The sequence below is a fragment of the Chelon labrosus genome, assembly GCF_963514085.1.
Source record: "Chelon labrosus genome assembly, chromosome: 23".
NCBI lineage: Eukaryota > Metazoa > Chordata > Actinopteri > Mugiliformes > Mugilidae > Chelon > Chelon labrosus.
The window spans coordinates 19,666,183-19,693,208 of NC_140356.1; the positions used below are offsets into that span (position 1 = coordinate 19,666,183).

General features: G+C 40.1%; 3 protein-coding genes across 5 annotated transcripts; 2 read left to right on the plus strand and 1 right to left on the minus strand.

The window, feature by feature from the left end:
- Positions 1-467: 467 nt before the first annotated feature.
- dmtf1 (cyclin D binding myb-like transcription factor 1) lies at positions 468-11,577 on the plus strand. 2 transcript variants are annotated; one of them, XM_084573026.1, is made up of 18 exons: positions 468-526; positions 2,217-2,335; positions 2,530-2,625; positions 2,707-2,965; positions 3,607-3,692; positions 3,804-3,915; positions 5,123-5,199; positions 5,290-5,447; positions 5,538-5,570; positions 6,858-6,967; positions 7,064-7,292; positions 7,371-7,522; positions 8,430-8,615; positions 8,692-8,777; positions 9,842-10,000; positions 10,098-10,307; positions 10,384-10,489; positions 11,038-11,577. In XM_084573026.1, exons 2-18 carry the CDS (start codon positions 2,303-2,305, stop codon positions 11,070-11,072), a joined length of 2,127 nt encoding a protein of 708 aa, XP_084429152.1. In that variant the 5' UTR covers positions 468-526; positions 2,217-2,302; the 3' UTR covers positions 11,073-11,577. The 2 variants fall into 2 exon arrangements, with proteins under 2 accessions (XP_084429152.1, XP_084429153.1); XM_084573027.1 differs by lacking the exon at positions 2,707-2,965.
- A 414-nt stretch (positions 11,578-11,991) lies between these two features.
- tmem243b (transmembrane protein 243, mitochondrial b) lies at positions 11,992-17,772 on the minus strand. Of its 2 annotated transcripts, none has more exons than XM_084573574.1 (5): positions 17,496-17,772; positions 14,360-14,631; positions 14,220-14,270; positions 13,925-14,029; positions 11,992-13,829 (listed from the first exon to the last, which is right to left on the minus strand). In XM_084573574.1, exons 2-5 carry the CDS (start codon positions 14,435-14,437, stop codon positions 13,710-13,712), a joined length of 354 nt encoding a protein of 117 aa, XP_084429700.1. In that variant the 5' UTR covers positions 14,438-14,631; positions 17,496-17,772; the 3' UTR covers positions 11,992-13,709. The 2 variants fall into 2 exon arrangements, with proteins under 2 accessions (XP_084429700.1, XP_084429699.1); XM_084573573.1 differs by lacking the exon at positions 17,496-17,772 and adding an exon at positions 16,548-17,192.
- A 1,713-nt stretch (positions 17,773-19,485) lies between these two features.
- On the plus strand, positions 19,486-25,740 carry dclre1c (DNA cross-link repair 1C, PSO2 homolog). The gene is made up of 15 exons (XM_084573184.1): positions 19,486-19,703; positions 19,884-19,935; positions 21,077-21,161; positions 21,272-21,331; positions 21,492-21,547; positions 21,662-21,763; positions 21,844-21,916; positions 21,999-22,139; positions 22,607-22,708; positions 22,800-22,936; positions 23,016-23,070; positions 23,144-23,232; positions 23,322-23,419; positions 24,393-24,479; positions 24,582-25,740. The coding sequence occupies exons 1-15, from the start codon at positions 19,595-19,597 to the stop codon at positions 25,208-25,210; spliced, it is 1,875 nt and encodes a 624-aa protein (XP_084429310.1). The 5' UTR covers positions 19,486-19,594; the 3' UTR covers positions 25,211-25,740.
- The last annotated feature ends 1,286 nt before the right edge of the window (positions 25,741-27,026 follow it).

Sequence of the window (27,026 nt, forward strand, 5' to 3'; positions counted from 1 at the left end):
AACGATTCCTGCTTTTAATTAGAGAATAAATAAATTCACAAGTTTACCCGGGCACACTTTAGAGCGGACAGCGTGGTTGCCAGGTTTGTTTCTTCCCGGACAACAAAAATAATACTTTCTAGCTTTTAACATCATTTGTCAAAATGATTTGCATGGTCACGAATAAACACTTACACACGGTAAAGAATAGTGTTTAGTTTTGTATTATATATATATGTATATTATAATTAAATTAAACACATATAAAACGTTGTTTTATCCTATTACAATAGAATAAAATGTCATTAACAACAGTTTATATGTTATCAGGTTTTTTTAAATATATTTAAGTAACACATCAAAACTAGAAAATATATGAAAAGTCTAAATAAATATCTAATTTTGAGCGCAATACCTACAATTGTCCAGTTTACGGATAACGCTCAAACCTGGCAACCACCCACCCGGCCCTCGGACAGCTCGAGCCTCCATCCTGGCACTTGCCTTCATCCTGGTAACTCGCAAGTCCCCGGACCAAAAACAGGAAGTAAGTAGCCAAATCAAAAGTAAAATTCACTTTCTGTTTGGTAGTGGAAGCCGGCGAGCGGCGCAGAGAAAGCTCGGAGTGAGAGAAATCTCCACCGAGCTGCGGATAAAGCGCCAGAACATCGTCTAACCGCACAGACGCCATAAGCTTCACCTTGTCGACTAACATGGCGCCGGAGATTTTTTCTCTTTCATTTAGCTCATAGCATGCTATGCTAACCGTTAGCACGACTCCAGAGCTGCACTAACATCAGTTTCCCTCCAAAAATAATATTATTGTTTTTGTATTAAACCCAGAATACATTTTTTGTTCATTGTACTATCGGTTTAATTATACATAAATGACGCACCCATCTTTGCGCAGAATCCTATTGTTTTTACTCGTCTTCAAATATGTGGATTCCGTACGCCAAACTCTGTTTAAAAAAGCTCTACTTTTACTCATACTTGCCGATTGTTGCACAGTAAAACATTTTTATTTTTATTTGGAATAAAACAGTCATATAGATGCTAAACATACAATTCGGCATACATACTGCCCAATAATAACTTCACAATTTAGCAAATGATGCCTAAATTTATTATATTATTGACAACTGTGTTACCACCTGAAAACAGTGGAGGGCGGCAGCGACCAATAGAAGATCAGTGTACATTTATTCACTCTTATTTATTAGTAACTTATTGATGGATCAATTCTCATCCGAGTTTACCGACTCATCTAATAATTAGTAAAAATGTCATAAATACTGGCGTTGGCATTGAATGTCTCCGCTGATACGCAGTTTGGCTTTAAATGGGCACATTTTTCAATTGAGTTTGGTGTGAATTTTAAGCAATAAAAGTTATAAATTACAGAAGTTGGCATTTATTTAATTTGCAGCTTTACACCAGTATGTTTACAAGTTATGACTTATAAGTTAAGTTCTGACTTGTATTCGGCTAATGTGCCATATAACAGTTACAATATATTTGAAGAAATAATGGCTATTTTAACATCATTTAATTTCCTTCTCTAACTGTGGAGGCTGTTAGCTAGCAGCTTTTATTTAACATTTGAACTTCTTTATAAATCACTTTAAACCCGAATTATCCAGACTTGTGTAAGAATTCAGAAACTCCTATAAGTTATGTTATTGGAGCTGAATTGCACTGATAATGTTTAATAAAGTTTAAAATGGTAAAGTTTTAAAGGGAGTTCTGAGTAGATGTTGGCATTAGTTAGATTTATGTGTGTTTTTCTGCTGTTTCCTGTCTAAGACTCAACAAATGAGACACTTTAGCTTCAGTGAAGTCATTTTTATTCTCTTATAAGCACAAACATTGATTATCTTGGCAAAAAAATAAATAAATTAATTAATTATTTTGATCAAATTAAGCTTAAAATTGAATAAATGTTTTAAAATATTTGTCTTGTTCATCTCCATGACAAATACTATCATAATAATGTTCAGTATCTTGTTAGAATCAGACAGTTTTAAACTAAAACACAACAAACTGACTGTATATGTTTGCTTTTTCTGTTTTATATCAATGTAAGTTAAACATTTTAGACTTACTTTTGAACTGTTGATCAGAAAAACAAGAGATGTGGTGAAAAAGTGAGGTGTTTTTCACCATTTTCTGTCTCTTCATAGACCAAACAGTTAATCAATAATGAAAATAATCAGTCAGGCTGTTTGCTTTCTCAGCAGCTGTAGGATGAGTTCAGCTGCAGAGGACGACGAAGCTGCAGCGCTGGAAACCGTCGAGTCGGTCACGCTCACTCAGGACAGTGATGGAAGCATCATACTGCACTGTCCTCACAATGGTGGGTTAAAGCACTAAAAAAAAGGTCTATTTTTGCTTTTAGGAATTTGTTCTGTGCATTTAAACCACCAAGAGTTTTATTTAAAGACGTTTTTCAAGCAGAAAAGCCAAAAAAATCCGTTGTAATTTCATATTTTGCTTCTTTAACTCTAATGAAATGAAAATAAAGATGAATAACTGTGTGTGTTCATGTAGACGAGGACTCGGAGCCCCTTCAGAAGAAGCTGCGACTCTCGACAGAAGAACAGGACGACTCGGACGCGCCTCAGTTCTCCGTCGTCACTTTACCCAGTGAGACATCTTTGCATATCGTATCTCCTGCTTTTTGTTTTCGTCCCATTTTCATCCATTCATCCAAAGTCTGGTCAACAGGCTGCGCGTGGTATTCCAGACGTCCTCCTCCCTAGCTTCAGGAATCCTTCGGCGTTCCCAGGCCAGTTGAGATTTATAATCCCACCTCTGGGGTCACCTCCCAGTCGGCCGAGCCCGGTAAACCTCCCGACCCTCAATGAGCAGCATCTCTATTCCCAGCTCCTCGCCCTTTCTCTAAGGCTGAAGCTAGCCGCCCTTCAGAGGAACCTCATTGTGCCGGTGCCATGTTGTTGGTCTAACCTAAAGTTCATGACGATAGGTGAGGGTTGGAACGTTGATAGTCTTCTGTACGACTCAGGAGCCTCTTCACCACGGTGGATGTGGCAACTTTAGTCTGGATTTATACCAGAGCTGTACTTCACGTGGTCTTGGACTAGTTTCTGATTTGGTGTTGGACCTGATTTTAAAGTGATATTGAACTGGGGCGTGATTTTAGAGGTGTGTTGGACTGCGTTTACACTAGTCAGACTGGTTTTTAACTTCATTTTCACATTGTTTTAGATCTGGATTTGATTTTGGACTAGTTTATGACTTGGTTATATTAAACTGGGTTTCAGACATGATTGTGGACATAGTTTGTGTTTGGGTTTTAGACTGGATTTGGTGTTTAGACTGGTTTTAGACTGGTTTCAGACTACATTTAGAGTTCGAGGAACAGCTGTATCTCAATCTCTGAAGCGCTTGCAGTCATATAGAAAGACTTTCATTGACTTCAGACTCGTACAGTTTGGGTAACTGGGTACTACATATGAGTACAATTATAGTTGAGTGTTCTAATTGATCCACAGAAGGAATAAATATTAATCAGGATGGTTTTAGAGTCTTTAACCTGCTCCAGCTTCCATAAACCTGTTGGCTGTAGGCCATTATTAAAATAAGATTTTCTGTCTCGTTCCTCAGTGTCGGAGAACGACGAGAGCTTCGAGGTGACGATGACGGCAACGGCGGATGGAGATCTCTCCGAGGACGGCGTCGCTCAGATTCAGGTAGACCATGTTCTCACTGTTTTACAGATGAGCGGTTTTATTTGATTAAAACTAAAAATCTTCTTTGGTTCTGATGAATTTGTGGCTGAGAGCTGTTTTTTTTCTGTGTAGATCCTGCACGAGGACGAGGACTCTCTCTCGCCCAATCAGAAGACAGAAGTGTCCCCTGTCAGTCAGGCCTGGTTCACCACCAAAGAAGACAAAGACACACTGACCAACAAAGGTAGACGCAACTGAAGACAAGGATGGAAGATCAAGTTCACATTTTAACGCTCATACAGTGTTGGAGAAGTTTTGACCATGATGACTGGTTTTAGACTAGACTTGGATCAGGTTTGGACTTGATTTGGACACGGTGTTGGACTAGTATCTGACTTGATTCTAGAGTGATATTGGACTAGTTTGGGACTTGGTCTTGGACCAGTTTTTGACTGTATTTATACCAGATTCGGACTTGATTTTGAAAGGGTTTGTGGCTTGGTCTCGGACTAGGTTTGATCTGGTTTTAGGCTAGATTTGGACTTGGTGTTGGACTAGTTTCTGACTTGGTTTTGAACTTGACTTTAGTCAGATTTTTGGACTTGATGTTAGACCAGTTTTGGACTTGGTTTGGACTTGGTACCAGACTGGATTTGGACTCGATTGTAGAGTTATATTGGACTGTGTTTAGACTAGTTTTTCACTTCATTTTCACATCAGTTTAGACTGGATCTGGACTCAGTTTTGCACTAGTTTCTGACTTGATCTTGGACTAGTTTGGGACTTGGTGTTGGACCAGCTTTAGATTGTATTTATACCAGATTTGGACTTGAGTTTGGCACTTGGTCTTGGACTAGATTTGAACTGGTTTTTAGACTAGATTTGGACTTGGTCTGATTTTGAGCTTTATGTTGGACCAGTTTCAGACAGTTGTGGACTTGATTTTAGAGCTATATTGGACTGTGTATAGACTCGTTTTCCACTTCATTCTCACATCACTTTAGACTTGATTTGGATTTGATTTTGCACTAGATTCTGACTTGGTGTTGGACTTGACTTTAGAGTGATTCTGAACTTGATTTAGACACAATTTGACTTAGGTTTGGTTTTGATTCTGGAGTGTATTTGGACTAGTTTGACATATTGATCTTCATTTGTGAATGGTTTTAAACTAGACCTGGACTTGATTTTGGACATGGTCTTGGACTAGAAGTGGTTTTTCCTGTATGGTTTTAGAGTTCAGATTGGATTTGGACTTGTTTTTAGATGCGGTTTGGTTTTGAGTTTGGTTTTGACTGGTTTTAGAAATACGTTTAAACTTGATTCTAAAGTAGAACAATATTTGACACATCAACTTCCTGGTTTTGTGTGAAAAGATTAAAGTTTATTCTTCTCAACCAATAAACAGAATTTCCCATGAAGTTTTTTATTCAGCATTTCTTCTTCTTTAGGTCATAAGTGGAAACAGGGCATGTGGTCTAAAGAGGAGATCGACATCCTGATGAGCAACATCGAGCGATACGTGAAGGTCAGTCACTTCCCGTCGCTGAATCTTTCATCATATCTGCTTTTATGGCGTCCAGACTCATCAAAACCTTCTTCTGAAACACGTCCTCAGGGCCGAGGCATCGAAGACCCGGCGGAGATTATCTTTGAGATGTCCAAAGAGGAGAGGAAGGATTTCTACCGCTCGGTGGCTCTGGGGTTAAACCGGCCGCTGTTCGCCGTCTACAGGCGAGTCCTGCGAATGTACGACAACCGCAACCACGTCGGCAAGTGAGTGTACGAGGAAAAGATGTCGGAAAAGATGTCGGAAAAGAAACTGTATCTTCATTACGAGTAATAACTTGAGTTGTCTTCTTTAAGGTATACGCCGGACGAGATAGAGAAGCTAAAATCGTGAGTAAAACATCTGTACTTACTCTTTTTAGCATCAAATTATTGTTAAGATTAAGATTATTACGATTGTCTTAAAGTGGTAACATCTTGATTTGGGACTAGTTTCTGATTTGATATTGGATTTGGTTTTATACTGGGTTTAGATTCTGTCTAAGACTAGTTTATGAAAAGTTTATATCTATATTGACTTGATTTTGGAGCGATATTGGTCTTAACTGGGTTTTAACTGAGTTTCAACTAGTTTAGGACTTAGTCTTGGACTTGGTCTAAGACTGGTTTTAGTCTAGATTTGTACCAGACTTGGACTTGGTGGTGGACTAGTTCCTCATTTGATATTGGTCTTGGGTTTCAACTGAGTTTAGACTAGTTTAGTACTTAGCCTTAGACTTGTTTTAATCTGGTTTTAGACTAGATTTGGACTTGATTTTGGACTAGTTTCTGACTTGGAGTTCAGTTTGATTTCAGAGTGTAATTGGATTTCGTTTTGCACTGGGTTTAGACTGGATTTGGACTTAGTCTAAGACTGGTTTTAGACTGGATTTGGACTTGGTCTAAGACTGGTTTTAGTCTATATTCGTAAAAGATTTAGACTTGGTGTGGGACTAGTTTCTGATTTGACGTTGGTCTTGTTTTCAGAGTGATATTTGATCTGGGTTTAGGCTAGATCTGGACTAGTTTCTGACTGATTTTGGAGCGATACTGGATTTGGTTTTGAACTGCGTTTAGACAGGATTTTGAATTGGTGGTGGACTAGTTTCTGACTTGTTGTTGGTCTTATTTTCAGAGTGATATTGAGTGACGTTGCTCTTGGGTTTTATCTGGGTTTAGACTAGATCTGGACTAAGTCTTGGACTTGTTTCTGACTTGATATTTAAACTGATTTTGGAGTGATACTGAATTTGGTTTTGAACTGGATTTAGACTAGTTTGGGACTTAGTCTTGGACTTGTTTTAATCTGGTTTCAGACTAGATTTGGAGTTGATTTTGGACTAGTTTCTGACTTGGTGTTCAAACTGATTTTAGTGTGATATTGGATTTGGTTTTGAACTGGATTTAGACTGGATTTGGACCTGGTCTTAGACTAGTTCTGAACACGTTTATACCAGATTTAACTAGATTATGAAATAGTTTTGAACTAGTTTCTGACATGATGTTGGACATTAGTTTTTTAACTGGGTTTAGACTGGGTTTGGACCTGGTCTTAGACTAGTTTTAGACTAGTTTATGCCAGATTTTGAAATGGTTTAGCATGGTCTTGATGTGGTCACATCTGATGTCTGTATTCAGGTTGAGGGAGAAACACGGGAACGACTGGGCGACTATCGGAGCAGCTCTGGGTCGCAGCGCCTCGTCTGTCAAAGACCGCTGTCGTCTGATGAAGGACACCTGCAACACAGGTGTTTAAACGTCTCCACCTTAAATCAAACCAGTAACACGCTGGTCGTTTACTTTACGTATATATCTGTATAAACATACATCATCTTCTGAATCAGGTAAATGGAGCGAGGAGGAGGAGCGACGCCTCGCCGAGGTCGTGTACGAGATGGCCGGCGCGTCCCCGGGGTCGGCGGTCACGGGAGGCGTCTCCTGGGCAACGGTCGCCGATCAGGTTCGCACGCGCTCAGAGAAGCAGTGTCGCTCAAAATGGCTGAACTACCTGAACTGGAAACACAGCGGAGGGACGGAGTGGATGAAGGAGGACGACCTGAACCTGGTTCGCAGGTACAGAGACGGAGACAGAGTTTTTTATTGAAGTCGTAGGGTTCATTTAATTAATTATTTATTAATCGTACGTTTCAGGATATCGGAGCTGGAGGTGGAGGATGAGAACGAGATCAAGTGGGAGGATCTGGCCGGCGGCTGGAGCAGCGTCCGGTCGCCTCAGTGGCTCAGATCCAAGTGGTGGAGCATCAAGAGACAAGTAGCCAATCACAAGGACATCCCCTTCAGCAGTAAGAACATCTTTTACTTATTAAACATTAACACATTTAGATTTATATCAGACAGGGGTCGGTTAGGGAACGGACCAATCAGACGCTGGGTTAGAAATGAAACAGGAAGTCCAGAGAGAGATAGAGGACAAATGAAAGCAGCAACAATCAACACCTGATCAGAATTATAGTAAAAGAAAGATTCTTCTTCTTTCTCTCCTTTGCCTTCTGCTTCTTCCAGTTCTTCTTCTTCTTCCTCCTACAGGACTCTTCTCCTTCTTCTCCTCTTTCCTCCTCTCCCTCTCCTCCTTCATCTCTTTCTTTCTACTTCTCTCAATTTTTTCTCTCCTCTTCTTCTTCTTCGCCTTCATCTCCTCTTTTCTTTCCTCATCTATTACTTCCTGCCCTCTCCTCCTGCTCTCTCTCCTACTTCATTTCCTTCTTCTTCTTCTACATCTCCACCATATTCTTCTTCTAGTCCTTCTTCTTCCCCTACTTTCACTTCTCCTCTTTCCTCCTCTCCCTCTCTTCCTTCCTCTCCTTCTTTTTCTACTTCTTTCATTTTTTTCCACTCTTTCTTTCTCTCCTTCTACTCCCTTTTTCTGTTCTTCTTCTCCTATTTTTACTTCTTCTTCTTATACTTCTTCTCCCTTCCTCCCCTCCTTCTTCCTCTTCTTTTCCTTCCTCATCTACTACTTCCTGCCCTCTCCCCCTCCTTTCCTTCTTCTACATCTCCTCCTTATTCTTCTTCTCCTTTCCCTACTTTCACTTCTTCTATTTCTTCTCCTTCTCTTCCTTCTTCATTTCTTTATTCCTCCCCTCTGCCTCCCCCTCCTTCCTTCCTTCTACCTTTTCTATTCCTCCTCCTCCTCCTTCTTCTTCTTCTTCTGTGGTTACTCACACCGTGTGCGTGTCATTGTCTCCTCAGTCCTCCTGAAGGGCCTCCAGGAGCTGATGGCGTCCTCACAGTCGACCTCCGGACCCGGGAGCCCCTCCTCCTCCTCGCTCCAGATCCGACTCACCCGATTGGACGAGAGCAGCAGTAGCCCCGCCCCCAGCTCTGTGGCGGCGCTGCAGATTCCCGTTCAGATCCCGCTGCAGATCACACACCTGGGTAGGTGATCTTTTATCAGATTTAACTGGTTTATTGTTTATGACCTTTAATTTAACGTCATGTGTTTCTGTTTCAGCCTCAGATTCTGCAGCAGCTTCGTCCAGTGACAGTGAAACCATCACCCTGAACGCTGGAGCCCTGCAGACCTTTGAGATCCTACCGGTGAGAACCAGACCAGGACTAGGACCAGAGACTAGGACCAGAGACTAGAGACCAGGACCAGGACTAGGACCAGAGACTAAGACCAGAGACTAGGACCAGAGACTAGATGATGATGATGATGATGCTTCTTGGTCTTCATGTTGTGCTTCTTGTTCTTCTTCCTCTTATTTTCCTTGTTCTTGTTTATGTTCTTCTTCTTCCCTTTCTTCTTTTTCTTCCTCTTGTTCTCTCTTCTTCTTCTTGTTCATCTTCCTCTTCGTGAACTTTTTCTTCCTCCTCCTCTTCTTCTTGATCTTCATGTTGTTGTTGTTGTTGTTGTTGTTTTTCGCCTTGTTCTTCTTCCTTCTGTTCTACTTTTTCTTCCTCTTGTTTCCATGTTCTTGTTCCTCTTCTTCCTCTTCTTCTTGTTGTTGTTCTCCCTGTTGTTCTTTTCTTCCTCCTCTTCTTGTTCTTCTTCCTCCTCCTCTTCTTTTTCTTTCTTCTTCCTCTTCTCGTTCTTCTTCCCCCTCTTGTTCCCATTTTTCCTCTTCTTCTTCTTGTTCATCTTCCTCTTCTTGAACCTTTTCTTCCTCCTCATCTTCTTGTTCTTCTTGTTGTTGTTGCTCTCCTTCTGCCTCTTCTTCATCCTCATCTTCCTCTTCTTGATATTTCTTCTTCTTGTTCATCTTCCTTCTCTTCATTTTCATTCTTCATCTTCCTCTTGTTCTTGTTGTTATTGTTGTTCTCCTTCTTCTTATTTTCTTCTTCCTCTTCTTCATCTTCCCCTTCTTGACCTTTTTCTTCCTCCCCTTCTTCTTGATCTTGTTGATTGTGTTGTTGTTCTCCTTCTTCCTCTTCTTCATCTTTCTGTTCTTGATATTTTTTTCTTATTGGTCTTGTTCTTCCTTCTCTTCTTCTTCCCTTTTCTTCCTCTTGTTGTTCTTCATCCTCCTATTCTTCTTCTCTTTCTTCCTGTTCTTCATCTTCCTCTTCTTCCTCATCTTCCTCAGCAGTGAATCCAGCAGTATTAATTAGATCTAAATCTCCACAGAGTCCACGTGTCATGACTTCATTTTGTTTTTCAGTCCTTCCACCTTCAGCCCACCGGCACCCCGGGGACCTACTACCTCCAGACGACGTCCAATCAGGGCCTTCCGCTCAGCTTAGCCAACAACAGCACGGTTACCCTGACGACCGGCTCGTCGTCCTCGTCTCATGAACACATCATCCTCCACAGCCTGTCGGTCAGTTCCCCTCCATGTTTGAACTCTTTTCTTCTGTATCTTCATTTGTTTTGCTTCGTCATCATCATCATCATCATCGTGTGCGTTCCCTCCTCAGACCGACGCCCTCTGCTCCAGCGACGGCGTCATCATCCAGACCGTCACCTCTGACCCCGCCTCCTCCTCCGACCCGCTCGGCCAGTCGCAGCTGGTGGTGGAGGCGGTGGCGCGGGGCCAGGACGACCGCCTCGACGACGCCACGAGTCTCCTGGAGGGTTCGGATCGCGTCGAGACTCGGGGGCCGATGACGGAAGGCTTCGCCGACAAGGTTCTTTTATTTTTATATGTCCTACACGTTACGCATGCTTTTAATTTGAAAAGCTAATCATTTGACTGTGCGTCAGGAGCTGAGTTCCCCCTCTGTGGAAGGGCCAGTGGTGCATTCTGGGATACCGAGTGGCAGCGCTGTGTTAATTGTGTCTCCCCCCAACATCAGCAGCACTCTGACAGGTAACAGACTTTATTACACCTCGTTTTAAATCAATACTTTGTTTAAACATGTGTTTTTTATTTAAAACAAACCTAGAATTTCAGAATAAAAGCTCCAGAGACTTGTGTCTTGCAGAAACTCGTCGCTGTAAGGATCCTTTTTTTATTTATTGACGGGTAATTGACAGTTTTAGACTTTATTTTAAATCCACATCAAATTAAAACTCTTAGTTTTTTCCTCTAAACAACTACATTCAGTCATTTTTTATATATTTTTATTTATTATAATACAAAAACAAAAGTGAAAGATGATTTTATTTACATTAAAAATGTGCATTTTTGTTTTTATTCTGCAGCAGAAAACAAACCAAGATGGTGGATTTACTGCTCAACTTTACAACTTTAGCTTCTTGTCTCACGTTTACTTAAATCCATCTGAGCTGCAGAGACAGTTATGACGTTTATTTATGTTTTTAAAGAAACGTTTTACGAGCACTTATTATCTGTTACGAATCAGGAAGTAGTGAAACTCCTCAAAGCTGAACATCACTTCCTGTCTTTGTCCTCAGATCCCATCTTGGAGAACCAGGAAGTCTCGGACTGAGGACTGAGGACACACTAGAGGAGGAGGAGGAAGAGGAGGAGACCGTGAGTAGACACTGACTCCTGCTTTAAACCAGGATGTTATTTTAAAAACTGACAGAAGCTTCAGACCGTGAGGATGAAGTGTGAACCCCTCGTAGCCTCCACGGTGCCAAAGAGACTCTTGACGCCAAACAACGTGAACTCTCACGTTAACGGACTGAATATAAAGACGGACGCCGCCGGCGTCATCAGACTCCACTTCCTGCTGAACGAAGCTGCCATCTTGGACGCTTGTGGCTTCATCACATTATTTATATAATTACTGCTGCCTTCAGATGGAGCTCGTGGTTCAGACTAAACTATAATTTATTAACTCACCGTTCACCTCCACCTGTTCTGAACGTGGAGCTTAAAGACAGTTTTCTGGTAACGAGGCTGAGGTCGCCACAGGACGGCGGCGTTGAATGAGCTCTTCCTTTTTGTAATTGGTGGAAAAAATAATGAGAATAAACTATTTAAATGACTTTTTATTTAAACGAGGTTGTGGTTGATGTTTGGAAGCTCAAGGTTTTGACTTTTCAGCATTTAAATATTACAAATTCCTCTAAAATAATTAAAATAATATAAAAATATCACTGCAAAGGAACCAAACTGTGTAAAGGAAATAAATAAATAGATTATAGACTTATTTTAAACGAGGTTGTGGTTAAAGTTTGGAAACCCAGGGTTGTATTTTAATTTTCTCTAAATTTTTAAACTTTTAAATATTAAATATTACAAATAAATAAAAAACTCAAACCTTATTTTTCATATTTAAAAATAATTTAAATTTGTCAAACCTGATTTTACACAGAAAATGTAAACGCAAAGGAACCAAACTGTAAAGGAAATAAATAAACTGAATATTATAAATTAATTTTTTGGTAGTTTTTCCCTATTTTTTATCCAACGTTTAAATATTAAAAAATAAAAAATCACATTTAATATAATTTAAATTTGTCAAATCTTGTGGATATTATTAAATAAAAATATAAATGCAAATAAAATAATTAAATTAAATAAATCTGGTCGCCCAGCTGAAAAGAAAACAACAAGTGCAGGAGTCAGTGAGGGTACACAATTATTTATTCCATAAAATATTAAATTAAAAAAAAAAAAAAAAAAGGAGAAACTTATGGCTTTGACAATCCTAAAGGTTGTGGTGACGTTGGCTCTTCTGGTAGAAGACGGTGCTCGTTCTCCCGCTTTCTGTTTGTCAGTTACAGTACGGGGAAAAAAAAAAACGAAGAAGAAACTACGGCTGCAAAAAAAATCAAAATAAAAGATGCAGTTCACAGTCTGACGCTACAAGTCGCACCAGGTGATGAAGAATAGCGTCAATAAGCCCCGTAAATAAGACCAGAACCATCGGAGGACGGCGTTAATCTGAGCGGAGCTGCTTTTAATCGACTTGAACGCAGCGTGGTTCGTCTCGTTTCTGTTCTCGGCCCCAAAAAGGACCTGATGTCCTGCTCTTCTTGTCCCTGAAGGGTTTTAAACCCACCTTCACCTCGTCTTGTCCATTTCTACCAAAACAAACACTTTATTTTATTTTATTTTCCTCTTTTCTCAAACTTAGAAGCTCTGATCTGGATTAAAAGCGCTAAAGTCTGGAAGCGCTCACTCGGCGTCGGCTCGGGACAAAAGTTTGATTTAGTGCAGGAAAGAATTGTGTCGTTTAAATCTAATTTTAAATCCTCTTAAGTGATTTGGACATGATTTAATTCCAGAGAAGCAAGAAAGAAAAACATAAACAGAAGCCGTGTGTGTGCGTTTACAAGCTTGAATCCAGTTTAAAGGAGAAAGCCACTCTGCTGTCTGCCCTCGAACGCATCGTTACTGACAATAAGATTCATTCAGACTTGATTTACGTCTCCAGAGGAGGCGATTTCATCCCAATCCAGAGAGTCAATCTGATTTAAACCCCCTCTGAAGCTGACTCTCTCTGGTTTTAAGGAGGAAACACCTTTAAAAAGCAGCTGAATCAGCCGTTAGCAGCTCCGGTTTGAAGCCAACCCATAAACACACGGATTAACGTCGCTGCTTTACTGCGACTCTGACTTAAACTTAAAAACATAACAAATCTCAAGCAACTTCTGAATGGTCTATTACCGCGTTTTATGAGCAGATTTAAAGCTAAAAATCTTCCAGTTCTCGTTGTGTTTAATGTAAAGTTGGACCCGTCCTCCTTTGAGACAACACACATTTCAAATAACAGATGATTTTTCTTTTTTTTTTTCGTTTAACTGTTTAATCGTCTCGTCCTCTCGTGACGCTCGTGTAAACATCTTGAAGTTTGTCCTCCAGGCAGCTTCCAGGACGTCCTGATTCCTACGCTGCTGCTGCTGCTGTTGACGTGTGTTTGCATAATTCAACATCATCCCACTGGAACCATTGAGCCTCACCGGTTCCTGTTCCCACAATCCTTTGCAAAAAGTTCAAGCTAGTGTGAGAAATGTGTTTTTAAAAAAAACAAAAAGAAAGAAGGAAGTTTGTTGTTTTGTTTTTGGTCAAATGTCTGTTGGTTCGTCTCTCTCTGCACGTAGTCCTTCCACTCTGTAGCTCCTTTCACCAAGGCCATGTCATCCCTTCTTCTTCCTCCTCCTCTTCATCGTCTTTACCTGACGTCGTGGAAGTACAGGTTGGCACATAGACACAGCAGCACAATGGACGCCAGCATGTAGTAGATCAGATTCCTGAATTTAGGCTCCAGGTCGCCCTGCCGGTACCAGTATATCTGAGGAAGAGGAGGAGGAGATTGTGAGTTAGCAGAGCTAGCTAGCTAACTGACGCTAGCACCACATACAGAGAAGGAGAAGGTGGATGCGTTACCAGGACGATGGTGGAGCCACAGACTAACAGGATGCAGACGGCGAAGAAGATGTTGAGCGGCCGTGGAGGTATCGCAGGGAACACGAACGAGCAGATCACCGTCACCTGAGAGACCGAGAGACGAATTAGTAACAATCACGAGTAAACGATCTATCTGAGCTCGTCTTCGTCTTCAGTCCTGGACGCCGAGCACATCACGGTGGTGGCAGCTGATGCGGTGAAGCTGCGAGTGGTGTAAACAGGAAGTGGGCAACAGCTAAAGCGGGTCGACAGCAGCCAGTGACGGGGAACGTACCAGAACAACCAGAGACGTGACCCCCCCCACTGCAATGTTGATGAACCGATCCTGTGAGAAAAGAAGAAACGAGACGGCGTTTAAAACTCAGAGAACGTCCAGAGAACGAGTCCAAACAGCAGCGGGGCAACGGTCCCCACCCGAGCCGACGTCTCCCCAAACAGAGGCCTGTTGTCCAGGCCGCTGGTGCCGTACGTCCGGGTGGAGAAGTCGTCCATGGTCGCCTCGGCGGACTCGCGCTCAGCAGCTCCGCCTCCTCCTGGGAACGCCGGGCCAGCGCCGCATGCTAGCCGGCTCTGCACCGGCGGCCTCCCTGCGAACGGCGTCGGGGACGAGGCCGTCAGCGTGAACACGCCGCTGGGGACATGGCGGAGGGCGGACTGTCCCGGGCCAGGTGGGCTGTTTGATTCACCTGTGGGGCGGGACGAGTTAAAAGACAAGAGTTATAGAAGCAGAATCAGCTCCCAGCGGCGAGACGCCAGGACAAATGTCCAGGTACAGCCCTTTAATTTGCTTTAATCTGACTTTAACTTGAACAGCAGATTACATTTACATATTTTTATCTATCGACGGTTTTACTACAAGAGGAAGGAAGTGGTTTTCTCTCAGCGACGGTCAGCTGCTGCTGATGAAACGCAGATAAAACTGATTTTATTTTTACTGTAGTTCCTGCAGCTTCAGCTCTTCCTCTATTTTAAAGACGCAGCAACAACAACAACAATAAACCTCAGCCGCTTCCATCTTCTGAGTAAATGTTGAAGATGGCGACAGATGAAAAGAGGAAGCTCGAAATCAGATCAGACAAAAAAACTCCTTCAGCCCCCAGACTTTTCTCTTTGTGGTTCTTTTATCGACGTTTGCGCCACAAAATGATCTGGTTGTTTTTTTTATCTCGTGTCTTTATTCTAAATACACAAAGCTTGTGAAACCAGGTGCGTTATTTCCGTTGTTTCATGGAGCTGCAGACACCTGCTGCTGTGAAAGCGAGTTTTAATTTATGCGAGAAAGAAAAAGGGGAAAGTTAAGCTTACATCCTTCTTTCTGTTTCCACACCTGGACACATGCAAAACACACAAACTTTAAACTAAAGTCTGTCACTTTTAGAGAGAATTACAACAGCAGAGGCACCTTTAAAGCTCACAACACGTCTGAATGTGTTAAAAACGTCTTTCCTCACAGTTTGACACCAACTCGTCTTCCTTTCTGGGTGAGGAGGCGGTGGGGAAGGAAATAAAAAACCCTCTCAGAGCTTTCTCAGCGGAAAAAAAAAAGAAAAACAAGAGCGTCATTATAAACCGTCAGAAATCTGGCCTTAAGCTACATTCCTCCGCAGCCTTGTGATTCACTAGGCTTCTTAGAGAGAGATCCCACGACTTAACCAGCGAGAAAACACATACGTGAGCCTGGAGAAGACTTTAAACCACCGGGAACCTTTAAATAAATGGACGTAAAATCAGAATAAATGTCTGAATCTATGGTTTATGATGAAATATTATATTTTATGTCTTAAAATATTGAGTTTACTCTTACAGAAGGTGAATTTAAGAAGCTGGAAGCAAGTAATCTGCTAAATAATGAAATAAAACTACAAATAAATTCACTTTAAATGTACTTTTATGTATTCTGAATCACTTTAAACCACCCTTCAAGGCCTCAAATGTCAGTGAAAACAAAACATAAACATAAATTATACATGACATTTATAATGAATCCATTAGAGCCGTTGTTGGCAGCTTTTATCGTGTCATTCAACCACTTTTCCAAACAAATCAATATCCAGAAATTGCTCAATCTGACCATTAAACACTGTCAACAAACAGAAAACTACACATTTATTTTATTTGGTTCATTAAACAAGAAGCTGAAGTTATTAAAATATTAAAAAGAGAGTCAAAACATTGATTGCTAACTAATAACACGCCCCAAAACAATCACGATTCACTTCAATTTCACCAGTTAGCTTAGCACTTAGCTTAGCCGCAGCAAAGAAAACACAGTTAACTTTAAGCAAACAGTTAGCCGTGTCAAGTTATCGTACCCCGGGGCAGCTAAGCATATGCTACCGAAACGGGACGAACACGCCGCTAATATTTATTATATATTATTATATCCCGCCGCAGAGATAATTAAATATGTACAAACTGTCGAGATAAGTCATAACGTTAAAGGTGCATTCAGTAATGTTAGCTAACCGGAGCTTTGCGAGGCCAACTGTTAAGGGATGCTAACGGAGCTAAGCTAACTGTGTGGACGAGCTCGAGAAGAATCTTTACTTAAAACACAGCTAAAGACGCCGGTAGCCGCTGGATTTACTACAAATGTACTCGCCTTAGAGTTCCTGCGTTGACTCCGCTGAAAACATAACTTCAACCGAAGACCAGAAACGGGTCAGAGTTAAAGGGAATAAGCCCGGTAGCTCCGGTTCAAGCCGTTAAAGGCGTTTTTACTGTTGAGCCGACCGGCACCTAGCGCTCCGGCTGGGCAGGCGCACTGACGTAGCTCGCCGAACTTCGTTCAAAAATCAAGCGATTTAAGGGCGGATTATCAGCGCACGGAGTTGTTTTGTGTGCTCTTTTAAGAAATTTCCAACACACTGTGAGTAATTAAACTACATTGTACTATCAGGGAGCAATAAAAACTACACAATAGCTGTAAATTATTTAAATAAATTACAACTTTAAGCCCGTTATCTTCGATTTCATGATCGTTAAAGCACGCCAAACTCCATGCCGAAAACAAACTATTTAAGTATTTTATTGTTATTAACAGGCACAAATGTTGTACATTAATTTATTAAGCAGTATCTTTAAATGTCACATTCCAGCGTACAAGTCGGCATTTTTTTTTCTTAAGAATAAGTTCATTATCAACATAATGTTAGGCAATTTATTGAAAATGGGCAATAATTTCTAGTAATAATTTTGGCAGATTTGACTTCTTATTTTTATATTCTGTTTTGGTTCAGATCTTCTAATATTTTTTATTTTTTATTTATTTATTTTTGCCTTCAAGTATAGCAACTTAATACATTTAAGAGAATACCTTAAATCCTCAAAATTGTGAATGGACTTTGGTATGAGGCTGAATATTCTCTACACTATATTTACAGTTTTAGTCGTTTTCTGCGAATAAAGGCAGTTTTATGTATTTTTTTAAGCTAAATGGTTAAAAACAAACTAGTTGTTTCATTCTGTTAATAAAATAAAACTTTAGATGCACTGAAGCATAAAATATGTTAAATAACTTTAAGTTAATTCCGTTTAATATATGTCTTACCCGTTTTGCTGTCGCAGGGCTGATCCGTCGTCCAGTCACATCAGCTTCACCTTACTTTCTAATTACACTTTAATGTTCATAAATGTGTTGTGCACTGAGCTCCGTAGTAATCTCAACCCTCGTGTTAGCATCACATGAGGAGAGTGTGACAGGCCCAGAGATTAATCCCTGCAAAAGAAATGTTCACGTCACGTTTTTCATAAATAAACTCAACTCAGCCTGGTTTACTGTGGCCTTCACTGAAATGGGTCAAATGTGGTCATCTCATCATTCTGTGTTATTACAGTTAACATGGTGGGTGAATTTAAATACTCAATGCACATTCATGCATTTCTCTTTCTGTTTTATTATTTATTTATTAGATTTTATTGTTAAATAAATGGTTTGACTTGTAAAATAGTTCAGATATGTGTTTTAATGTCTTGTTTTATCTGATAGACAGTAAAAAACCTAAATATATTGAGTTTGTTCATCAATATCATCATTCATTGTTTAAAGAACAGCAATAAATAAATACAGTAATAGTAATAATCAGTCTTTAAAGTGGTTAAAAGTCTATTTTCTATGGATCAAATTATTTAAACTCAATTTCTGCACAATATATTTGGAAATAAAAAATACCACTGGACGTTATTTGTATCACAGGACGTTACTTGAATTGTATATGTTTTTATTTTATATTTTTGCCAGAAGCATGTTTGTTTAAATCAGTGCAATAAATAAAATAGTCTGATAAATAAAACATTTCTCCTGTATTCTCACGCGCCAACAACTAAATGTTTTCCATCTACGTCCACAAGATGGCGCCAGACGACGTGTCATTTTAAACGTTAACTATCAAATATTTTAATAATAATAAAACGTCAAAAATGGCGAGGTCAGAATTATTTTTTTAAAAGTCTGAAAAAAAAAAGTCTAAAAAAATCCAAACTTGATAAGATTTAGTTTTGAATATATATTGTAAAAAATTGTAAATGTTAAAATTGTAAATGTTAAAATTGCCCAGTCTAAAAAGTCAAGAAATAAAAAAATGTTCTGATTCTGAATATGAAAAAGGCAAATTGATCCAAACAAATAAGGTTTAAGTTACAATAAAAACTCAAGATTTAGTGCAGGGGTCTTCAACGTTTTCCAGGCCAAGGACCCCCAATCTGATGGAGAGATGGAGCGGGGACCCCCTACTTATATATATATATTGTATAAAATTGTGTTTTATATTAAACCGGTCCTATAGTATGGCACAGCAGCATAGATCGTTTATTTACATCAAGATGGTTGACTCTGTTGCCGTTTATGATCACTACTATCAGGAAATCGCCCATAAATATATGTTATATAATAGTTAGAGCCTTGATTCTTTTCCCCATAATCCCCAAGCTGTATAACATTTAAAAAGAACTTCATGTGTGTTTAAAAAAAATTGTGGAGGTGAATATAAAAAAATGTCTAATCAATCAAAACATTTTCGCGACCCCCCTGCAGTACCTCCGCGGACCCCCTAGGGGTCGCGGACCCCCTGTTGAAGACCTCTGATTTAGTGGATTAGATTTTATTAAAGTCAAAATGTTTAGATAAAAACTCATCTATTTATATATATATATATATAGTATGGATGAAGGTTGAAATAATGATAAAAAGTTAAAAGTTAGCAAATTAGAGCTCATTTTTGTATAAAATTAGATAAAAAATTATAATTTACTAAGTTAACTAAAAAATAACTAGAATAAAAAAATAATGAGAAAACGCAAATTAAAACGTGATAACAACAGAAAAACAGATTAACAGGAATGAATTAAAGTATTTTATTTAATACTTTAAGTAAATGATTAAAGCTTTAATTAATTAAAGCATCTAAACATATTTAATAATTTAATAATTATTTATAACTGAAGTAAATATAAAATGTCACTAGCGGTAGTTGCCAGTAGGTGGCGGTACCAGTCCCAGAGCACTGATCCTACAACGAAAAGAAGCGAAGAAGAAGAAGAACTCAATTCAGTGGGCGGGACGGACAAACAAACAAACACAGACGATGATAACTTTGTTGTCTCTGTTGAAAACGTAGTTAGTTTTAGATTTTATCACCAAACGGCAGAAAGATGAGTTCTTTTGCGGGTCGAATGAAGGAGTATCCCACAATTTCTCTGGACCGGTTCGACAGGGAGAACCTACATGCCCGGGCATATTTCCTCTCACACTGCCATAAAGGTGAGCCGGTATGCTAGCATCCTCGGCATCTTCGGTATGCTAGCCGGTATGCTAGCGGTAGCATCTTCGGTATGCTAGCCGGTATGCTAGCGGTAGCATCTTCGGTATGCTAGCCGTAGCATCCTCATTAGCACCGGTCTTTGTTTAAAACCAGTAATATTTAATCTTCTTCGTCCTCAGATCACATGAAAGGACTAAAAGGACCTCATCTCAAGAGAAAACTACAGTTCAGGTGAAAACAGTTTGGTTTTATTTTAACTGAAGTTATTCAGTCAACACAGTTACGGCATCATAACAGCTGATGGTAAAGGTATGGAGGACAATGTGTGTCAAAAAAATAAAAGTCAACATGATAAGTTATGGTAATTTTAACTAGTTTCAAATTATTAAAATTGACGAGATCTGAATTCTTAACATAAAAATTTTGTCAGAATCATTTGAAAAGATTAAAATAATCATAAATAATTAAAAAAATAAATAAAAGACAATTGGAAAAAAAGCGTTACCCACATAATAAGTGTCTCTCTGTGCCCCCCCCCCCCCAAAAAAAAAAATCAATTAAAAAAAATCAAGTAAAATAAAATAAAAATCTACAAAATGTACTATATCTGGACTGTAAACGTTATTTTTTATTATTTTTTTTACAAGTGTCAAAATTATTTTTAAAAGGAAAAGGTTGAAACAACCATGAAAATAAAAATTTATAAAATAAGAGAAAATACAGCCATAAAATATTTGCTCAGCTGATCTGAAATATATGGAAATATACTGGAAACACTCTGATAAGAGTCAAAACTATAAAATAATAAAAGTTTGAAATTCTGACAAACATCAAGATTTTATCATTTGTAAAATTTGATTAAAAAAGTCAATAGGAAGAATTCATAACTTTACATGTTCAAAAAGTCATTATTGTAAAATTTCTTGTTGGCTCAATTAACAAACCAAACTTGAGTTTATGTTTCTTTCTTTCCCTCTTCTTTTTTTTTTTTTTTTTAATATAAAAATGAGACATCTCGTCCAAACGCACCACAAATTAAAGTACGCGAATATTTACGATGCTTCTAAAAAAAAAAAATAATTCAATTGTGAGACTTTAAAAAAACTAGGTGAAAGATAGTTAAAATAAAATATAAATTAAATTAATGACGTAAATAAAATAATATAAGCAAAAAATATACTAGATTTGCATATGTACAAAAGAAATGGGGATAGAAGTTAATATATATACAGGTAGGATAAATGATAGGATGCATGAATAAGATGAGGAGGCAGAATTCATCCTGTTGGTAACAGAAGTAGTAAAATATTTATATTTCAGGTCCGTGACTCAAACACAGCCACGATTTGACTGTTTTCTGTTTTGTTTTCAGTCGAACCGTCAGACTCTACTGCTCCTTCGTGACCAAAGAGATCCTGCTGAACAATCCTAAATATGCTTTCTGGGAGGAATATATTGTAAGTTCACTCTCGTCTACTCTGACTAATTAAGAACAAGAATCAAATCAGGATTTAAAGGAAGTGGAATCTGTATTTTTATTTTTTGTCCTGGTGACTAATCTGTTCAGGTTCCTTTGGAGCTGGAGAGCCCAACTCAGATTTCACTGGTGGACGAAGCGTCAGGAGAGGTATTTACTAATCTTGTAGAGGAGTCAGAAAGCAGGAAATATGTCAGATATGTACTATTATTCAAGATAATCAATCATCTGTTCATGTCTGGGAGCTGTAAAAGCATTTTAATCCTTGTTTTCAGTTGTTAATATTTGTTTTTTGGTGTTTGTGTGACAGAAAGAAGAGATTGTGGTGACGTTGCTTCCTGCAGGTCACTGTCCCGGCTCCGTCATGTGAGTTAAAACACAAAGACAGGATTTTAAAGCTGTATATAAACCAGTAATTTAACAGCTGACAGTAGCTCTTCCCTTGAGCTTAAACCAATAATTTTATTGTTTATCTTGTAGGTTCCTGTTCGAAGGCTCCCAAGGAAACGTGTTGTACACCGGAGACTTCAGGTTGGCAGTTGGAGACGCAGCCAGAATAGAATATCTTCACTCTGGCAGCAGGTCGGTCACTGATCAACATCTTTACATCCTCCATCTTTTATTTCTCCTCTGTTTGACTCCAGTGTTTTCATGTTTCACAGAGTTAAAGACATTCAGAGTGTTTATCTGGACTCCACTTTCTACGACCCACGCTTCTATCAAATACCCACGCGGGTAAGTTTGTACTTATTGTGGGATTCCTTGAATGTCTCTGCATCTTAAAGCTTTATCCAACTTCTGTGTTGTGTTTTTTCAGGAAGTCTGTTTGAACGGCATCACAGAGCTGATCGGGAACTGGATCAGCCAGAGTTCGTATCACGTGGTGTGGCTCAACTGTAAAGCAGCGTACGGATACGAATACCTGTTCACCAACCTGGGAGAGGAGTTCAACACACAGGTGACACACACACACAATACTGGAACAAACACTGAGACCAGAGGACGTCATTATCTCTGATACCCACTGGAAAATAAACTGGTTTAGAAGTCATAGTAAATACCATTCAGAACTTCATTAGAAATTATCACATTTTAATGTTTTCTTCAGTTTTATAGTAATCCAGAGATAATGTCTCTAAATGCTTTAATGGAAGTCAAACTGGAGATGCTAACGGATAATTCGGCTACTTTTAATCATGTCAGTTGCCAAAATGTACACAAATACAAATCAGTATTGGGACCAGTCCAGGCATTTTTAAAATAATTGGATCAGACTGATATCTAGCTCCAGTCAAACCTGAAAACGATTGGTTCACCAGTCCACTCAGACAAAACAAATTAGCCACAAAAGCTAAACTTACTCCTACATTTCATCTTTTTTTAATAAAACTTTAACCATTAGTTTGTTTAACTTGTTTCCCACAGATCCACGTCAACAGTCTGGCCATGTTCAAGAAGATGCCGGAGATCCTGAGCTACGTGACGACCGACCGCCGGACGCAGATTCACGCCTGTCGACACCCAAAGGTCTGGTTTGATTTTCACCACATTGAGTTAAACTCATCTGTCTGGAGAGCGACATGTTATTTAATGTGTGTGTGTGTGTGTGTGTGTTTAGGACGAGGAGTATTTCCAAGGCAACCGGTTACCGTGCGGCTGCACAGCCCCCGACGGGACGCCGCTACGCATCATCAGCATCAAACCGTCGACCATGTGGTTCGGAGAGAGGACCAAGAAGACCAACGTCATAATAAAGTAAAGAAACAAACAAAGACATAAACATCTCTACAGGTCTTAGTTTATTAAAGCGTCTGTTTGTTTGTTTTTATTCCAGAACAGGATCCAGTTCCTACAGAGCCTGCTTCAGCTTCCACTCCTCCTACTCTGAGGTAAGAACACAGTCACCGTTAATACCTTTTATTTATTATTATAGTTCTTCATAAAGCTCCTCTCAACGTCCAGATTAAAGACTTCCTGTCGTATCTTCGACCCGTCAACATCTACCCCAGCGTCATCCCCATCGGTCGGACGCTCACCGAGGTCTCACAGATGTGAGTAGAGCTCTGGTTTAAATATAAATAAATAAATAAATAAATAAATATAAGTAGAAAACCTTGATGAAACTGTGGTTGGTGTTCAGGCTGCAGCTGATGTGCAGGAACCGTTCTGATGAGGCGGCGTTCGTCTACAAACCCCTGGGAGTCCTGAAACGCAGCAGGGTGGAGCGACCCACATACGGTAACAACACACAACACCACAACACACACGACACCTGGCGCTCAGAGGCTCGTTAGCATCTGGATAAAAAAACTGACAAACCATCACAGCTCTGCTAAAACAAAATGTTTATTTAGTCTCATTTCTATACAGCAGCTCCAATAAGAGATTAAAAGAAACAGTTTGCACTCAACTGGCCGTCTGATTGGTCTGTTGACGGCCAATCAGACGCCTCCGACCTTTAGGTAGGCTAACGCAGACGTGTCACTAGTTGTTTTAGTTTCACCTGATCACCTCTCGTAAGTTATAATCCTGTCATAGGTCGGCCATGTTTGTAGTTTTTAATTACAACCATGTTTCTCCTGAGATGAAACGAACCGACATCTCTGTGGTTTTAGGAGGAGTTTTATTTATTTATTTATTTATCAGCTGCTTCTTTTCATTTAAAGGTTTTGTTATCAATCAAGAGTCTGGACAGATGTTAGGATGAAAAGTCAACATGTGGCCTCGTAAACCGTCAGTAGAATTAGTTTCTGAAGGACGGTTAGATGTGTAGCAGCAGATTTAATTTATGTGTAGTTTGTAAATGTTGTTAAAGACGTCAGCCACATGTTGACTTTTCGTCCTAACATCTGTCCAGACTCTTTATTTCTAACAAAACCTTCGTCATTAAATGAAAAGAAACAAAACCTTTTAAAAATTAAATAAAAACTCACAGAGACGTTGATTCACACCGGATTGGTTTTATCTGAGGACCTGTGTGTCAGCAGAAACATGGTTGGTGATTAAAAACTACAAACATGGCCGACTCACGCGGGATTAAAGTCACAGACGTTACTACTGGAGGTCGTCAGGTGAGAACAGGGGTCAACTCTACAGGTTGTTTGGCCAGCCTAGCAACAGTAACACAGGAAGTCAGAACAGGTCGGCGGCGTCTGATTGGTTCTCAGCAGACCAATCAGTTTCCATTTAAAGGTGTTTCTCTGTGTTTCAGACTCTGAGAGTGAAGACGATCTGTTCGACGGTCTGGACCTGGCACCAGTGAGGAAGAAGATGAGTCTGAACCAGGAAGTGAAACCAGGTACGACTTTGATTCAGTAAATAAATATATAATATAATATGATATAATATAATGATCAGTTTGACTTTTAAAAGCCACTAAACGAGACCTTGTTGGTTGTAGAGAGCCGTCCTGGGACCACAGCGCCCCCTGTGTGTGTGGAGGAGTCGTTACCTCCGACCGTCGCCCCGTCTGCTCCACGCAACTACGTCGACTGCACCGAGTCCAACGGAGAAGAGGAAGATGAGGAGGAGGAGGAGCAGGAGGTTAGCAGAGAGACGGAGCCGAAGTGGGAGGACTTCTTCACCACGGAGACGCTGCCCGACAGCCAGAACAGCCAATCACAATCCTGCTGCTCGGCGCCGTCCAGGATGACCGACTCCCAGACGCCTGAGCTCTTCAGCAGCGACGGCGACGATGAAGATGAAGAGGCTCCTGAAAGCAACGAGCACCTGAGCCTGGCGCTGTCGGCCTCTCTGTCCAGTCACTCGTCACAGAACACCGACTCAAATTTACCCGACACCATAATCCTCAGACCAAAAGGAGGAGGAGACGTGAAGAGCGGCGAGGGCGGCGTCGTCGTCCAATCAGAGGCGGAGGAGCTTCCAAACTCTCAGGCTTCGTCAGACTTCGATGTCCCCTGCACGCCGGAGTCGAAGGCGCCGCAGCCGGACGACCTGTCACAGCTGTACAGGAAGTTAGCGTCAGGAGAGGAAGTGGTCGTCAGGAAAGGAAGTCAGGGGTCTGTGTGAGAGAGACGAAGGGTGAGAGACCAGGAAGTAGGTTAGAGATCAGGAGATACTCACATGAACTGACAGAGCTGTACACCTATCAGCCACATCATTATGACCAGTGACAGGAGACCTGGTCTGGTCTAGGTGGGTGCTACATGTCTAAGTAACATCCACACCAATGAATGCCAGGTCCAGAAGTTTCCCAGCAGAACACTGTGGTCATAATGTTGTGGCAGATCTGTGTACATATACATTAAAACTTTATCAACACATCACCTCAGTGCTAAAACTATATAAACATACGACAGTGACCAATGAGAAAACAGGAGGACGTCAAAGCTTCGTTCTACGTGAGGAACGTTCCTCCTTCAGTCAAACATCTAAACCACTCAGACCTCAGCGACTGAAACACTTTGATGCAGCTGTGACGTTCAAGTCGACAGTTTGTGGTTTGTTCTGCTTTTCTACGTCAGACGATGAACTTTTGTATCAAAAGGTTTCAAATGAAATATTTATTGAGTTTGTTTGTTTGTTCCAAAAACATGTATTTGTTCTTTTTTAAAATAAAAACTACAACTAATAATTTCTTTCAAAGTGGCGTCCTGTTTTTTTTTATAAAAAAATCTAATAAACGCCTGAAAACTTTAATTTAAAAACTATGATTTATTAATTATCCTGCTTTTTAAACCTTATTCAGATTAGGTTTACCTTCTACTCGTCACCAGGTGGCGCTACAGAGTCCAGTAAAGACAGACTTACGTTTCCTGAAGACATCGACTCTCGTCGTCCGTCCAGAACAAGCTCACCTCAAACCTGCACGGAAATGACAAGGAAAAGAAAAAGCCCATTCAGAACCTCATTGAGAATTCTCAGGTTTTAAGTTCTCTTCAGTATCACAGTAAACCAGTGGCAGCTCTCTGTGAATAAACTAATAAACTGGAAAGAGGAGCTGTTAATTATTAATTCTGCTTCTGTTCAATGAGAGAATTTGACCAAAATTACCTGTAAACAGTTTACGTCGCGTCTTGGATCTTTGACGACTCTAAATTACAAAACTAAAGCTACAAGCCTTCACAGTTCTGCTCTTATTTATTTAAAGACGAGTCATTTACAGGCTCTTCTCAATCAATCTATGAGACAATTAACACAAATAATATTTACATACGTATGAAAAATTCAGAAAATTATTAACACGATGTTCAAAAATACTAAAACAGTTGATTAGTTAGTAAATTAACACCATGGGGGGGTGTGGGCTCTAAAATGAATTAATCAAGACACCTGGATCCTGATCAAACACAAAACTAATCTCTCCACTAAAACCATCATCAACTCTGCTCCGAGGAGACGTCACCTCTCAGCAGGAGCCACCCTACTGATGTGGCCCCCGGGGGCCGAGACGAGCTCCTGCTGGTTTTCAGTCGCAACGAAAGAAAAATAAAAAACCAAACCACAGCAGGTGAGTTCAGGTCGAGCAGCGACACGTCTCAGCGTTGACCTGCTGATTCTCTGAACGACAAAAAACCAAACAAATCCACCAACAAACATTTAGTCTATCTGTTGGGGGCGGGGCTTAATGTGGTGATGGACAGAAGAGTAACAGTAGTCAAACACTTCATCTGAATTTGCAGCGTTAGCTTGCTCTTCTATGTAAAGAATGATCAGTGCTAGCTAACATGCTAACTGGTAGATAGCACAAAGCGCTCCAGGAACTCATTACAATCAGCCTAAAGGGGCGGAGCCAGCAGTACTCCACTGAAACACAGCTCGATGCTAACTGGACGATATTCACAGAACAGAATGAAACGTTAGCCTGGAGGCTAGCCCGAAGACG

Coding starts and splice junctions, on each gene's coding strand:
- tmem243b (XM_084573574.1), bottom strand. CDS start 14,437: ATGGACGACTTCTCCACCCGGACGTACGGCACCAGCGGCCTGGACAAC. Junction 14,271..14,359: donor TTGGGGAGACGTCGGCTCGG/GTGGGGACCGTT, acceptor CTTTTCTCACAG/GATCGGTTCATCAACATTGC. Junction 13,830..13,924: donor GTGGCTCCACCATCGTCCTG/GTAACGCATCCA, acceptor CCTCTTCCTCAG/ATATACTGGTACCGGCAGGG.
- dmtf1 (XM_084573026.1), top strand. CDS start 2,303: ATGGAAGCATCATACTGCACTGTCCTCACAATG. Junction 5,200..5,289: donor ACATCGAGCGATACGTGAAG/GTCAGTCACTTC, acceptor ACACGTCCTCAG/GGCCGAGGCATCGAAGACCC. Junction 8,616..8,691: donor GCTGCAGATCACACACCTGG/GTAGGTGATCTT, acceptor TTTCTGTTTCAG/CCTCAGATTCTGCAGCAGCT.
- dclre1c (XM_084573184.1), top strand. CDS start 19,595: ATGAGTTCTTTTGCGGGTCGAATGAAGGAGTATCCCACAATTTCTCTG. Junction 19,704..19,883: donor CCTCTCACACTGCCATAAAG/GTGAGCCGGTAT, acceptor CTTCGTCCTCAG/ATCACATGAAAGGACTAAAA. Junction 21,917..21,998: donor TCTATCAAATACCCACGCGG/GTAAGTTTGTAC, acceptor GTGTTTTTTCAG/GAAGTCTGTTTGAACGGCAT.